The 13865-nt window shown below is 35.6% G+C and overlaps 1 protein-coding gene and 1 long non-coding RNA gene across 3 annotated transcripts; both read left to right on the top strand.

Moving 5' to 3' along the window:
- Positions 1-446: 446 nt before the first annotated feature.
- On the top strand, positions 447-5018 carry LOC110724824. Of its 2 annotated transcripts, none has more exons than XR_002512068.1 (9): positions 447-916; positions 1017-1143; positions 1657-1782; positions 1957-2049; positions 2428-2487; positions 2573-2650; positions 2766-2822; positions 3453-3606; positions 3907-5018. It is a non-coding gene; the product is annotated as an uncharacterized LOC110724824 (long non-coding RNA). The 2 variants fall into 2 exon arrangements; XR_002512069.1 differs by having other exon boundaries at positions 3453-3623.
- A 4034-nt stretch (positions 5019-9052) lies between these two features.
- Positions 9053-13202, top strand: LOC110724823 (uncharacterized protein DDB_G0275933-like). Its single transcript, XM_021904299.1, has 3 exons — positions 9053-9265; positions 10101-10248; positions 12699-13202. Exons 1-3 carry the CDS (start codon positions 9211-9213, stop codon positions 12775-12777), a joined length of 282 nt encoding a protein of 93 aa, XP_021759991.1. The 5' UTR covers positions 9053-9210; the 3' UTR covers positions 12778-13202.
- Positions 13203-13865: the final 663 nt, after the last annotated feature.

Below are 13865 nucleotides of genomic sequence, written 5' to 3'. Positions count from 1 at the left end.
AGATACTAGGGAATGAGATCCACTCAACCAAGGCAATTAGGTATACGAGGAGTAAAATAGACAAGATATAGCAAGGACTATATGTAAAATCAACCTCATGCAATTAGAAAACAACTCACACTACTAAACTTAGATTCCTCATTAGTTTAGCAATAGATGATACATAATCAAATTACAATAAGTAATGACATACTCAATTTACACTTCCATGTCAAATTAGCACTAGTGGAAAAATTGTCATTTGTAACACCCTATTTGTAACAGGCATGATAAAATCCGTTACAAAAAGAGTAATTGTAACGGGCAAAATATTTGATCGTTACAAAAAACTTATTCGTAACGGGCAAACAAATGTCCGTTACGAACAATTAATAATTGTAACGGGCAAATAAATGTCCGTTACGGATAGTTATTAGTTGTAACGGACAAATATAAAGCCCGTTACAAGTAAATAACTCTCTAGGGTTAAATGTTCGATCTGTTCCCACTTCCCCCAGCCGCATTTCTTCCTCACTCCTCTTCTCTTTCTCTCTCCTCATGCCACTCTCTCTTTCCGCATCTCTTTTCTTCCTCACTCATCTGCTCTTTCTCTCTCCTCAAATCACTCACTCTCTCTACTCAAACCAAAAATTGTCAATAGCTAAAACTCAAGAGTGATTTGATCAAGAACATTAGGGAGATCGAGGCCGACGAGACATTGTCTGCGCCTGAAAAGGCGAAGAAGCGTCGTCAACTTCTGGTTGGGGTTAGATCCGGAGCAAGCATCGATTGCCCACAACCACCGTCGCCACCGTCGTCAATTTGAACCAAATACAACAACAACAACAAACTTGAATCAATTATTGATTCAAAAATCAGAAATTTGATGATAGGGTTTCTGGGTTCTTTAGCTTTGCGTTTTGGTCCAATTATTCAGGTTAAATGCCTTGATTTTTTTGGGTTTAATTTATGTAATATTGTTCGAAAAATTACTCCATTTTTACTCACGATCCACTCTTCAAATCCTATTATTTTAGGGTTAGGGTTTTCTAAATGGACCCAGTTGCTTCGGTTGTCGATAATCTAAAATCATTTGCAAAATGCGGCCAAGATCTTATCACCGGCATCACTCGCCGCCGGCAGTATTAGTCCCGTTAAAATCCGGTACGTTTTTTTGTTTCTTACTTCTGTTTTAATTTCTGTATATTATCATTTTGTTTGGCCTTGTTAATTTCTCAAATTTGATGCTGCAATGTTGTAAAATGCTGAATTTGATCTTGTTTCCAGCTTATTATATGCTAATTTACATTATTTTTTTTTTGTAATTATTGATTTGATAGTGTCAAATTTGATCTTAATTGCTTGACTTGCTTTAGTTTCTGCCAATTTTACTCAACAATTATCATTTTAGCCAGTACAATTTGATCTTTATTTGAAGTTTTATGGAATATATATTTTTTTTTGTTTTTCTTTTGAAATTTGATTAACTGATCTTAATAAGTATAAAGTTCACTATGATGTACATATGTTCTTTACAGAGTATGTGTTCCCTTGGGGGCTAACTCCCTTTTTATTTGTATTGCCATTTGGAGTTTTTATGTGGTTTGAACTATGTGGTTTGAACTACCTTCTAATGATGTATACTGATGTATGATGTATCCATCTGGGTGTTTTCAGGGTCCAATTCTGGCTGTAAAACATTTGCGCTCATTTGTTCCAGCAGTATATGATGTTACCTTCACTGTAGCAAGAGATAATTCCCCACCTTCATTGCTAACTTTATTAAAGGGCAAATCTTCTGTGGTAAGTAGCAGTCGATCTGTCCTTATAGTAAGAGAAGCATAGTAAAATAAATCTAGCTAATATAGTAAAAATTGCTGATTTTGGTATTCCCCCTTTCTTTTGTTTGCTATGATGTGTTATTAGTGCCTTTTGAGACTTTCTTGATGCTGATGTGCTAGCTACTCTATGTTGCAGGTAAAAGTTCAAGTTAAGCGGCATTTGATGCATGAATTGCCTGAAACAAGCGATGATATTGCACAGTGGTGCACAAACTTGTTTGTGGCCAAGGTGAGAAGACTAAGCGTTATAGTTAGAACTTAGAACCTATAAAATTAGCAGCACCTTAGAATAATAATGTAAACGCTTGATTTAAGTTAATGCAAATATACTTGTGAAAAAGAGCATATACTTGATTTAAGTTGTTGCAAATTGAAACCCATATATGCACTTGGGTGCTGTTCCACATTGGGAAAAAGAGCAAAGTACCATTTTCCACTTCTAGGAAGTCACTTTATCTGTTGCCAATTGGCTTTAAGGCGAAGCCTCACTTAGTCTTATGGATTGGACACTAAAATGAGTGTTTTGCCAGACAAATGATTTTGATGCTGATGTGCATTTTCTTCTCCGGTATTATGAAAATTTCTTTGCTTGTCTACCTTTTTTTAGGTACAAAGACGTATTGCACAAAATTGTGAGGCTGCTCGCAAAAGTCGTATGCGGAAAAAGGTGGGAAGAGAAGTGTTACAAGTTTAATGAGTTATGGTACTTGTTTCTGCTGATCTAATTCTTCTTGGAACTTTGTTATTTATAGGTCTATATTCAGCAATTAGAGTTGAGCCATTCAAAATCGATGCAAATGGAGCAAGAGCTTGAACGAGTGAGATAACAGGTATGATGATAATTGACATAATTCTCATTGCCCTTCTTATCTATTATAGATGTGTTTCCTAAAGACTGCATCTTTAATCAAAATGCTAAACACATCCTTAAATGGTTGATTCTAGGGTACGCTTGTAAGCAATGATATTGACCCGCTTCCTTTCTCTGCCACTATAATTCAGGTTTGCCTTCCAATATGTCTGCTTCTAGCATTCTTCTACTTAAAATTTCTGTCTTTTGATAAACTGCTAATTCAATTAGTTGTTTGTGTAATATATAGCTGCAAATTAAGTCATTATTTTAAGAATGCACGTATTGCTCATTCAATCATTTAAAAAATTAAAAAACTGCTAAGTGGAGTAAGGTTTAATAAATTAAAACAGACCAGTCAAGAGTCTTTTGAATAAAAGCCTTCTTATTTTGAAATGTAGAATTCTACAGTTGCATAGCTTGATATATCAGCAATCTATTTACAAACAAGATCAATTTAAGTCATTTGAAAGTTGTAAGCAGAGTGCTGAGTATAGCCTTTTATTTTTAATTGATATTGAGATAGACTATGAAACTATACTGAAGTAAAGTCAGACTATATTGCTGCCAAAAAAAAAAAAAAGAAAAAAGATTCAGACTATTGGGAACTTGTGACTCCAAATTGTCTCTTGATCTCATTTCCTATCTCCGTTACTAGATCCTATGCATTCATCCGGATTTACCAATATGGAGTTATTTTTAGTGCATACCTATTAAGCTTACTTTAATTTTAAAACATGAGACTTATGCATTCTTTAATTATTGTTTTTTTTTCTTTTTAGGGATTGTTGCTTTTGAGATGGAGTATGGACATTGGGTTGAGGAGCAGAATAAACAGAATTGCGACATTGAATACCCATATAACCGATGTTGAACTTCGGATTCTGGTAGATAGTGGCATGAAGCACTATTATGATCTTTTTCAATTGAAGGCAGGTGCAGCAAAGGCCGACGTATTCTATCTCATTTACTGATGCATTGAATACCCATATAACCGATGTTAATCCTTGCACTGCATAGAAGTATAGTAGTATTATATTGAATTTTTTGGTTTGAGGAATGTTTTTAGCACTAAAGGGGTTTGATTGGCATTATTTCCTATGGGACTCGATGAATTTTAGATGTTCCTGTTCATGTAAATCAAATTTCTTGAATGCATTGATTTGCTTTTTAAAAATCTTTTTTAATTGAATTTTACCTTTTGCTGACAATCAATTGTGTTTGTTTCTATTACAGATAATGCTGGAGTAATTGTCAACCCCAAGGGTGAAATGAAAGTTATGTGATTGCACCAACTTTGAATATTATGGGGGATCTTTGTGACTATATTTGAGCCTTTGTTATTTCGGGAGTAGTTTGACATGGTAGCTTAGAATTTCATGGCATTTTGGTAGACTGTTCAATTTCCATGAAACCTGAATTTACTTGAATTTATATGGAATGTGTAACATGCATATCAGCTTATGTAATGGTTCAAAACAAAAAAAAAAATCTTAAGTAAGGGGACTGGGTAGGTAGGTGAAGTAAACTTCCCTTGTCATCAAAATTTTGTTACAAAGATTTCCCTTGCCATTTATCAATGGAACCTTTTGCACCCTACATCCCATTTCCTGCTTTGTTGATTTATGATCCAAAACACAACACAATCTTGTGAATTAATGTTGTACAAGTTGCTTCTTATAGCTTTCGACTTGTATACAATCAACCCTTTTCTGTTTTTGTTAACTGAAAAAAAGTCTATTGACTAGTGTTGCCGCAGAACATTTCTCACATGTTTTGAGACTAGCATCTGATGAGTTGATGTGTTTAGGTGTGAACTCTCTGTTATTTTGACATGGCTGCATTTCAGTGTATATGTTTATAACATTTGTCTGAGATGTAAAGCATTAGAAACTTCTTCACCTCTGTGGGTGTGTTCTGAACAAACAAAACATAAAAAGCTTATTATGCCAACAATTTTACTGTATATGAAGTTTACTTATCTGCTTATTGCTTATTACAATATAATTGTTTATATATCCCCGTCTTAATCCATATCTCTCTATGTTTCAGGATCTGCTATTACTGGTCCCATTGCAAAGGAGTATGCCGATTTGTGGCCAAGGATTGCTAGTGTTGCCAATGCCATTGTCTAAGAGATGTCGTTCTGAGTTTCCAATTTTGTTTTGCTATAATTCTGAATGTTTATAGTTGGATAAATGAACAATGCCGGTTTGGTAGGATGTGTTAAGTCAATTTGTAAGTTTGCAAGATATTAGTTGATTGTATATTAATTTATACTATATTTGTATAAAATATAAATATCTCTCATTATTAATTGATAAAATAGTGTGCAAAGCAATCCATCATTTGCTGGATTTTTTTTAATTAGATCACACACTATTTGTAACGGACAGATTTTAGGCCCGTTACAAATAAATAAGTATTCGTAACGGGCAAACTATGTTCTGTTACGAATAACGGGGTTATTCGTAACGGACATTTGGATGCCCGTTACAATAACAGGGTTATTCGTAACGGACATTTGGATGCCCGTTACAAATAACGGGGTTATTCGTAACGAGCATTTCAAATGTCCGTTACGAATAACCCCGTGATTTGTAACGGGCACTTGTTTGCCCGTTACGAATAACAACTTATTTGTAACGGATAAGTGCCCGTTACAAATAACATTTGCTATCCGTAACGGCCGCATACGTAACGGTCATTGCCCGTTACGGATGAGATGTTTTTGCCCATTACGGATAGGCTTTTTTCCACTAGTGTAGGCATATCATACTATCAAGCTCCTAAGTCAAGGGTAGCTAAACTTATCATGAGGAACTAACAAGCAATCTCATATAATCAATTTAATTGCAATACAAACATCAATGCTTCTCCCACATTTGCATAGTTAACCCAAAAGGTCGAGCTTCATCCAACCCCTAGCAAGAAGACTACTCACAACTCATGTTTATCAACATGCAATCAGGAATTAGGGTTCTAAATACTTCAATAATTGGGGAAAAGTGGTTAACAATTGAAATAACTATCATCCAATAACAAACTACCAAGAACTAAGAAGATTTAAATAACATGCAAATACCAAATAAAATCTGAAATTAAATGGAAAAAGGTTGGAGAAATTACTAATTGAAGCTTCAAATGTTGAATACAAATTGCCAAACTTTGAGAGTAATTCTTGAATTTCACTAATACAATGATTTGATTTGATGAAAACTAAGCTAAATTAATCCTAAGGAATGTTTCAAACTAAGACAGGTTTCTGAAAACTAGGCTACTGTACTCTCCCTCTAAATGAGCTAAAGGGGAAGTATTTATACTCCCCGAAACACATAGGGAAAACCGTCAAAAGAAAACGGATTCCCAGCGAGGAGCGCCCGCTCCACAATGAGGAGCCCCGCTCTTTTCGGCTGCACGCCCTCTCCGGAATGCTTCAATGAAGGATCAGATTTGAAAGAGTCAAGGAGGAGCGCCCGCTCCTCACATGATGCACGCCCGCTCCTAACATCACTTGAACTTGGGCAGAATGTAGCTAGAGTCAAGGAGCGCCCGCTCCAAGAGATGTGCACGCCCGCTCCCCTGGAGCGCCCTCTCTAATCTTCAATCCTCTTGTCTTAAACACGATTCATGCACCGAAAGCCTGCCCAATTGAGTCCATAGACCTGCAAAACATGGACAAACACAAACCAAGAGGGGGAAAGCCGAGACAAAACATTTTCATTCAAAATTGGGTTAGAAAGAGGGGAAATGAACGCAAAATCGGGTTTAAATTTACACAATAAGTGGTCAAATAAACCACTTATTAATGATCGGTGGTCTTGAGTTGCTGAATTTTTCTCTCTCTAGGTTTCTATCTCCTTGCTTAATCAAATGCTCTGACCCTTTCCTTATGAGATGAAAACAGAGAGAGGGGAGTCGGTCTAGAAGCAAGGGGCCCTCTCTCAATTACAACTATCACAAAAGGCAATTGATTAAGCAAGGGCAATTTGGGCAATTCATTAATTATAAGGGCATCTATGTAATAGCACCAGAAATTACTATTCATAAGCTACAATATTTAGTTTTTCACTTTTATAATGGTTATGAACTCGTATTGCTAAAATAAAAATAGGAAAAATTCTACCGAGTACAATGTAGGAAAAATACACTTTATTAATCTCAACTACCGATTTACTTCTAACAATCCCAACTAAGGTTTATTTTTTAACAATCCTAACTATGCCCTTAGTTTTCCTCCAACAGTCCCAACCGGTCAACAAATAATCAACAACCTCTTATAACAGGTACCATGACACGTGTCAACACGTGATTGGTCCAAATTTAAAAAAAAAAAAATTAAAAATTATAAACAAAAAAAGCCCAAAAATTCCCAACCACCTTCTCCACCGCAAAATCTTAGCTGACTGCCTAACATCGCTGGCGGAAACTCAACGACCACCACCCTTACCCACCGGACATCGCCGACCTAACCTCAACAATCCTAGCTAGCCCAATCCCGACCCCCGAAACCACCTACCCATCCACTATGATGGACTTTCGTTGGACTTGGTGGTTTTGGGAATCGGGGTGGCTGGGAAGATGGTTTTGGGGGTCGAGGATAGGTCACCAAGGGTCGTAAAGCTGAAATCGGCTGGTTTCGGTGGTTAGTGGGGAAGTGTGGCTATTTTCCAGCGAGTTTAGGTGGGTTTAGCGGTGTGGTGTTAGGGTGTTGTGGCTGGGTGGTTTTGGGGGTTGGGAGGACCTGTCGACCATTTTCGGGGTAGAGGGAGGTGGCTGGGTGGTTTTGAGGGTTGGTCGGCCTGTTTCCCGATTGGCTGGGGTTTGGTTGGCGATTTCCGGTGGGCTGGGGGTGGCTGGAATGGGTTTTGTTTATTTTTTTTAAATATTAGGTCAATCATGTGCTAACATGTGGCGTTGTAAAAAAAATAATAAAAAAATTACCCTTTTAGCAGGTAACCGGTTTTTGGGACTGTTGGAGGAAAATTAAGGGCACATATAGTTAGGATTGTTAAAAAATAAACCTTAGTTGGGATTATTAAAAGTAAATCGACAATAGTTGGGATTATTAAAGTGTTTTTTCCTACAATATAAACCCCTCAACTATTAGAAATTCTACGCCGTGCCCTAACTTAAAAAAAAAATAATAAAAAATAATAATAATAATGCTCAGGAGTTTTCGATGGAGATATTTTTGGGATCATGCTGTGTCATGTGTTGGGATGGTGGGTATTAAACATCGACATAATGTTGTTCGTGATACCCTTGTTGATATTTGTTTCCGGTTGGGGAATTATGCTCGAAAGAGGTTAACGTTGGGTTTTTTGGAGGAAACGATGGAACTCTTCGACCAGCGGATATGTTGCTTTATTCCTAGGACAGAGGCCTTAATGTATGTGTTGACTTGACGTGATCTTCTCCTTTGACACAATTAGGATTTTCTGACTTCGTTCCTGATCATGTTGTGTCGATTACGGCTCAGCGGAAGCGGGACAAGTATGGGACGCGTTGCAGGGCTATTGCTATGGGTTTCTTCCTTTCTCATTATCTTTAGTGGGGGAATTAGAGAAGAATGCGGTTGTGTTGCTAAAAAGGGTTCAGGCGTTCGCTAGGTTTCAGGATATTAGTGCTCATGCAGTTGCTCACATCTTCACAAGGATCGGACTCACTATAGCTAGATTGTTAGGGGCCCAAATTGTATCTCGGTTCCCCACTAATTATAATTTCTTGTAAATTGATTGACTTTATAGGTTTTGTTAATAATAATAATAACAATAATAATAAAATAATAATTAAAAAAGAAGATTATAATGATATCTTACCTTATTACTTAAATTTGGGCCCCTAACAATTTTAGGTAAGTGCATGCTATCATAATTTCATAAAGCCACGGGAAGACTAGTCAGGTAGGTTTATCCCCTTTTTTTTTTAATTTTTTTTTATATTTATTGAAAGAGGTAGGTTCATCCTTTATTATTAAAGGAAAAATTGTCATTTAGTTTTATTCGCTTAGGCTCTATTCACTTCAGCTTAAAAAAAATACGAAACAATATTAAGTAAAAATAATTTCAGTTCAGTAAAAATAAATTCAGTTCAATAAAATTAATTTTAGTTCAGTAAAAATAATTTTAGTTCAGTAAAAATAAGTTCAGTTCAGTAAAATTCAGTTTTCTTAAAGAAGAATTATAATAGAAAATCAGTAAAAATAATTTCAGTTCAGTTTAATTAATTTAAGTTCAGCAAATATAATTTTGTTTCAGTAAAAATAATTTCAATTTACCAAAAATAAACTGAAGTGAACGGGCCTAAATGAGGGAACCAGCCGATAGCCAAAGAGCCAGGCCCAACAGGCCAACACTACAGAAAAAATAAACACAGAAAGCAAAACGCTGTGGTTCAACCATTTTTGAGTTTCTGACTTTTACTAATCAAATTTTGGTTGCATCTCTCTTCAACAATCCATCCACAAACCCAACATCAAAACGTCATTGATTCGATCAAAAGGTTGCAATTTTTTTGCTGGAAATTTTGACCAGTCAAATGGGTATTCTCCAAGAAGCCAGAGAAAATCATGTCAAGAAGAAGGTTGAAGAAGGTGAGAGAATTGTATAAACCTTTAATTGCACTTTCTTAAACCCTAATTATCCCCTGTTTTTCCTGTTTATCCCCTTGTTTTTTGGATAATAGGTGAAAATTGTAGTGTTTTAATTGAAGATTACATTTATTATAGTTATCTGGGTGCTAAGGAATTTCATTTTTATATTTTGATTTGCTTAATTTTTGCATGTTTCTCTTAATTTCTTACTGTAAGCTATCAATTTTTATGATTCCGCATTGGGGGTTAATTGTTGGTTTAGGTTTAGGTTTAGGTTTAGGTTTAGAAGGCCGAGTTTAAAGCAGTTGGTAGATTAAGTGGGAGATAAAAAGCTGTGATTTTAGGTTTGGTAAGAAGATTGTATGATTTCAAGTTTAAAGAAATGAAATCAAAAGAAATTTCAGATTAATGTAATGAGAAATGCAGCTTGTATTTTAGAAAAATGTAGTAAAAAAGCCTGAATTAGATGTTTACCATGTGGGTATTGTCCTATAATTTGGTCGCCACAATTGCAACTGAGCAAGTAGTAGATACAGCCCCTGCAATCTGCATAGACTCAGGCAGAAATGAGAGAAACGGTTGCGTAAGCGGGGTGTCTCTCATTTAACTCTAGCCTAGATGCCCCTTGCATTAGTGACCTTGTGATATAATTTTTTGTTTTGATTTTGTTGCGTGCTTTCCTCGCACATTTGTAGTCTTTGTTCCAAGGATTAGGTACAGGTAGACATTGTATCCCTATGTCCGGTTAACTATGTAGGATTCATGGACTTATGTAATTTGTCTTCACTGTCAATTTTTTTTGACTTTGCTAATTTTATGTTAACCTAACTTCCAGCTTTACGCAGCAAAATGAAGGCAAAGGCACTAAAAGAATGTGATCTTTTTACTTCAAAGTATGCTGAATGTGCTTATGGAAGGACTCTATCCGTTGTTTGGAAGTGTAGGCAACAAGCAGAGGAATTGAATAATTGCCTTCATCAATAGTAAGTGCACTCAGTTTATGATGCTTGTCTGTTAAGTAATGGTTGTAAAGTCAAAGTTGAAGTCGGTAGTCTTAAATGTAACAAATTTTGGAGGCTTAAGTTTAGATATTTACATCCATGCCATGTGATTGAGTGTGTTAGAGGTTGACAACCCTATAGGCTAAGCATGACTGATAGCATTCTTGTAAAGAAACCTTTGTGTAAACTAATTGCACGGTTATTGAGTTATGTCATCTCGAAGGCATATGCATCACAGCTAACCTTTCTCAAGTATTCATTGCTCTTATTTTCTATTATTGCACGCTTTACGATATAATTTGAGACGGACTCTTTTTCTTTTTGGAAGCAATGTTTGGCTTGAGTTGCGAAGTTCTTAATTTCGAGACTTTGGCTGATTTATTTGGCTGCGGAGTAGACATTTTTTCATCTTCCTATGTTAGCTTTTAGTTGGGGCTCTGCTCCATCATGTAAACCTGTTTGGTTGATTAACGTTGTTGATTACATATTATGCTGTGTGCTGTTTTATTTTTTTATCCATGTATGGTATTCCGGCAAGTATGTGTTAAAGGCTTAAAGCCAAAGGATGCTAGAGTGATACTCCACTGGCTATCAAAGATTAAAATACTACGTAAATGTCTTTCATTGGGTTAGGTGGGAAGATGTGTGTCACCCCAAGCATTTTGGTCGTCTTGATCTTATGCCTTTCAGTACCATGTATATTGCTCTGAAGGCTAAGTGGCCTTGAAAGTTTGCAAAGGGAAATGGGCTTTACGTACAAATGTCAGTAAAATTTAATATGATGTAGAGAGGCTAAGGTGGAAGATGATTCCAGGGTGGGGGAGCAAGACGGTCTTTCCTTTGCAAGAGTAGGCATTTGGAAATCCATATTAGAAGGGTTTTGTCTTTTCAAGTCTTCAACTGTTTGAAATAATGAGTGGTTTGGGGTTTAATTATGTCATGAAATTTGTTCTGAAGACTCATCGTTAAATGCTCATTTATTGAAGCTGTTCAAGTGATCTTCTTAAGGAAGAAGTTTCCTTTTTCAAGATTTGTTAATGCTTGGTAAGAATATATAGTCTTAAGATCTTGAGGGTAATGATTCGATGTGCTGGTGGCTTGATAAAAGTGTTTTTATTTTATTTTATATTTTTATGATTTTTTTTTTAAAAAAATTTTATGTTCAACTTTATTAAGAAATATTTCTTGTTGGATTTCCTATCTTATCCTCCCTCCGTTTTTAAGTACTTGCTCCACTTTCCATTTGCGGCCGTTTTTAAATACTTGCTCCATTTCCTTATTTGGAAAGCTTTTACAATATTTAATCAATTTCTCTCACCTAGTGGTCCCAACATATATTCTCTCTCCTCCAATTCTCTCCACTACTTTTGCTTTCTATAATTTTTTATTCTTCCACCAACCCCACTACCTCCATATTTTATTACTATCTCTAATATCTCCTAAAACTCCGCGCATGGAGATGTGGAGCAAGTATTTAAAAACAGAGGGAGTAATACTGGAAGGCAAAGCTCCTAAAACATTTCTTGGCATGAAAAACCACAAAAGCTTAACTATTTTTTTTTTAAAAATTATTATTATTTTTTTCCAAGAAGGATTATTGTTGTTGCAAGTCATTGTAGTTTATGTCATGTAGAGTTTGGAATCATCATTTCTCTTCTGTCCTCTAATATTTTCTCATACTCTCATTGGCACTTTGTGATGAGTGGAGTGCAATGTTGTTCCACCAAAGTTATTCTTGTGGCGTTTGAAATGTAGGATTAAGGTTGAAATGTGGGGGTGGTTCCATTGGCAATCAGTTATGAGTGGCACTTGACACTATACTTATTTTTATTACTTATTCCTAAATTGAAAGGAAATAAGCACTATGAGGAATCTAGCATTACTATTTCTAGTGCCAGAAGGTACATTGTATAACAATCTAGTATGGATCATTATTTTGTTTGCAGCAGGTACCTGTATGTCACTGTACATAAGCTTAAGCTGTTTATCTTTCTCTCTTTGTAATGCTATATACTTTCAGAAAATAAGATAAATAAAAAAATAAAACAATGGTGAAGCTCAAGGTTATGATGGGCTTGTGATGTCCTACACAGTAGATTTTCATCGAAACAAATAGATTGTATTCTTAATAAGGATTGGAAAATTGTATTCACTTTTGTAAAAAAAAATAAAATAGTTAAGCTATATTTTCATGTATATTAAAAGCTGTTAATTCTGTTGTTTGAAGGTTCAGCCCCTTGCTTATGCGGAATAATCTCCCGTGCTGCTGTGTTGTATTGTTGTGGTATTGGGAACTTTTTTTTTGTAATGATTTCAAGAAGTAATTCTGGTGTCCTTTAGTTGTGTTAGTAAAAATGATCAGCAAACTATCTTTCTGATATATTATCTTAAATGACAGCTAAATATCTAACTTATTGTTACCAAATTTGCAGTACCAATGACTCTGTTCTGGAAGAAATGAAGAAAGAGTACATGATACAGGAGGAGGCCAAGAGCTCTGCTAGAATTTGAGCTTATATCATGTGTTTAATTTGAACCGAGGAGCCAGGGAAGACCTAAAGTGCAGCGTGTCTTGACATCGTGTGTTGGAATATCAATGGTATGGCAGCTACTTACATCATTTTCAAAGTCCCTTCCATAGTTGTACATCAAAATTGAGCAAGAATGTGGGCAAGTGCAAGCCCTGCTAGTAGGGTTTTACTGTAATGAAGCACTACTGTTTTTTAGGAATTTTGACAATTATGCACTGTAATTCAAATCCATTGGCGTTGAATCGATCTTGGAGTTTGGAATAGATTGATAATTGGCCCAAATTTCTTTCTGTTTAGTTTTCCTCATCATATTTGCGAGCATCTTTCAAATTCTTTATATAATAACAGATAATGGTGTTTGTAGCAACTGTGCACTGAATAAAGCTTATGTTACCTAGACTCGAACGCCCCAACCCTCCAAGTTTCTGTTTTTATTGTCACAGAGACTTGTATACTACAGGTACAATTGTATTTAACAAGTAAAGTCAAGTTTGTCAAGTATGAAAAATACACCCGTTGCATACAAGACATAGTATGTTTTTGGTTTGTGATAGCATTTGTTTGTGTAAAACTTCTGTTGACATGTTCCGACATGGACTGTAGATCTTATCTTGTGGTGATGAATTTATGTTTTGAAGGTTTTTTCTTATGATGAATACAACCAAGACACAGAACAATGGATTTGGGTTGGTTATCTCTGATCTAACACTACAGTTATAAACAGTGTTTTAGACTCTTCCTGTTTTATTGTTTTGAATCTACTGCTGCCAGGTACACACTAGGGCACTACACAGATTCAAGTTCATTTAATTTCTCTTACCCTTCAGTTTACCAAACTGATACTTCTCTGAAAGTGGAGATGTATTGGTCAAATTATATTTTTGTAACTGGCTTGTTTTCTTTTATATTTCTAATGTTGATAATGATGTTACGAAGCACCTTATGGACATATGTATGGATATTCAGCGCGTTCTCATCGTACAATAATTAAGGTTTCCTAATGTGTAATTTAAATTGCAGTCTATTTCTACGGAAAGAGTTGTATGGTTAAGACACAACGCGAACAGA

This window comes from Chenopodium quinoa, unplaced genomic scaffold (assembly GCF_001683475.1).
Source record: "Chenopodium quinoa cultivar QQ74 unplaced genomic scaffold, ASM168347v1, whole genome shotgun sequence".
NCBI classification, from domain to species: Eukaryota; Viridiplantae; Streptophyta; class Magnoliopsida; order Caryophyllales; family Amaranthaceae; genus Chenopodium; species Chenopodium quinoa.
Note: the sequence above shows the minus strand (reverse complement) of the source record. Positions and strands in the feature narration are given on the sequence as shown.

Coding starts and splice junctions, on each gene's coding strand:
- LOC110724823 (XM_021904299.1), top strand. CDS start 9,211: ATGGGTATTCTCCAAGAAGCCAGAGAAAATCATGTCAAGAAGAAGGTT. Junction 9,266..10,100: donor CAAGAAGAAGGTTGAAGAAG/GTGAGAGAATTG, acceptor CCTAACTTCCAG/CTTTACGCAGCAAAATGAAG. Junction 10,249..12,698: donor AATAATTGCCTTCATCAATA/GTAAGTGCACTC, acceptor CCAAATTTGCAG/TACCAATGACTCTGTTCTGG.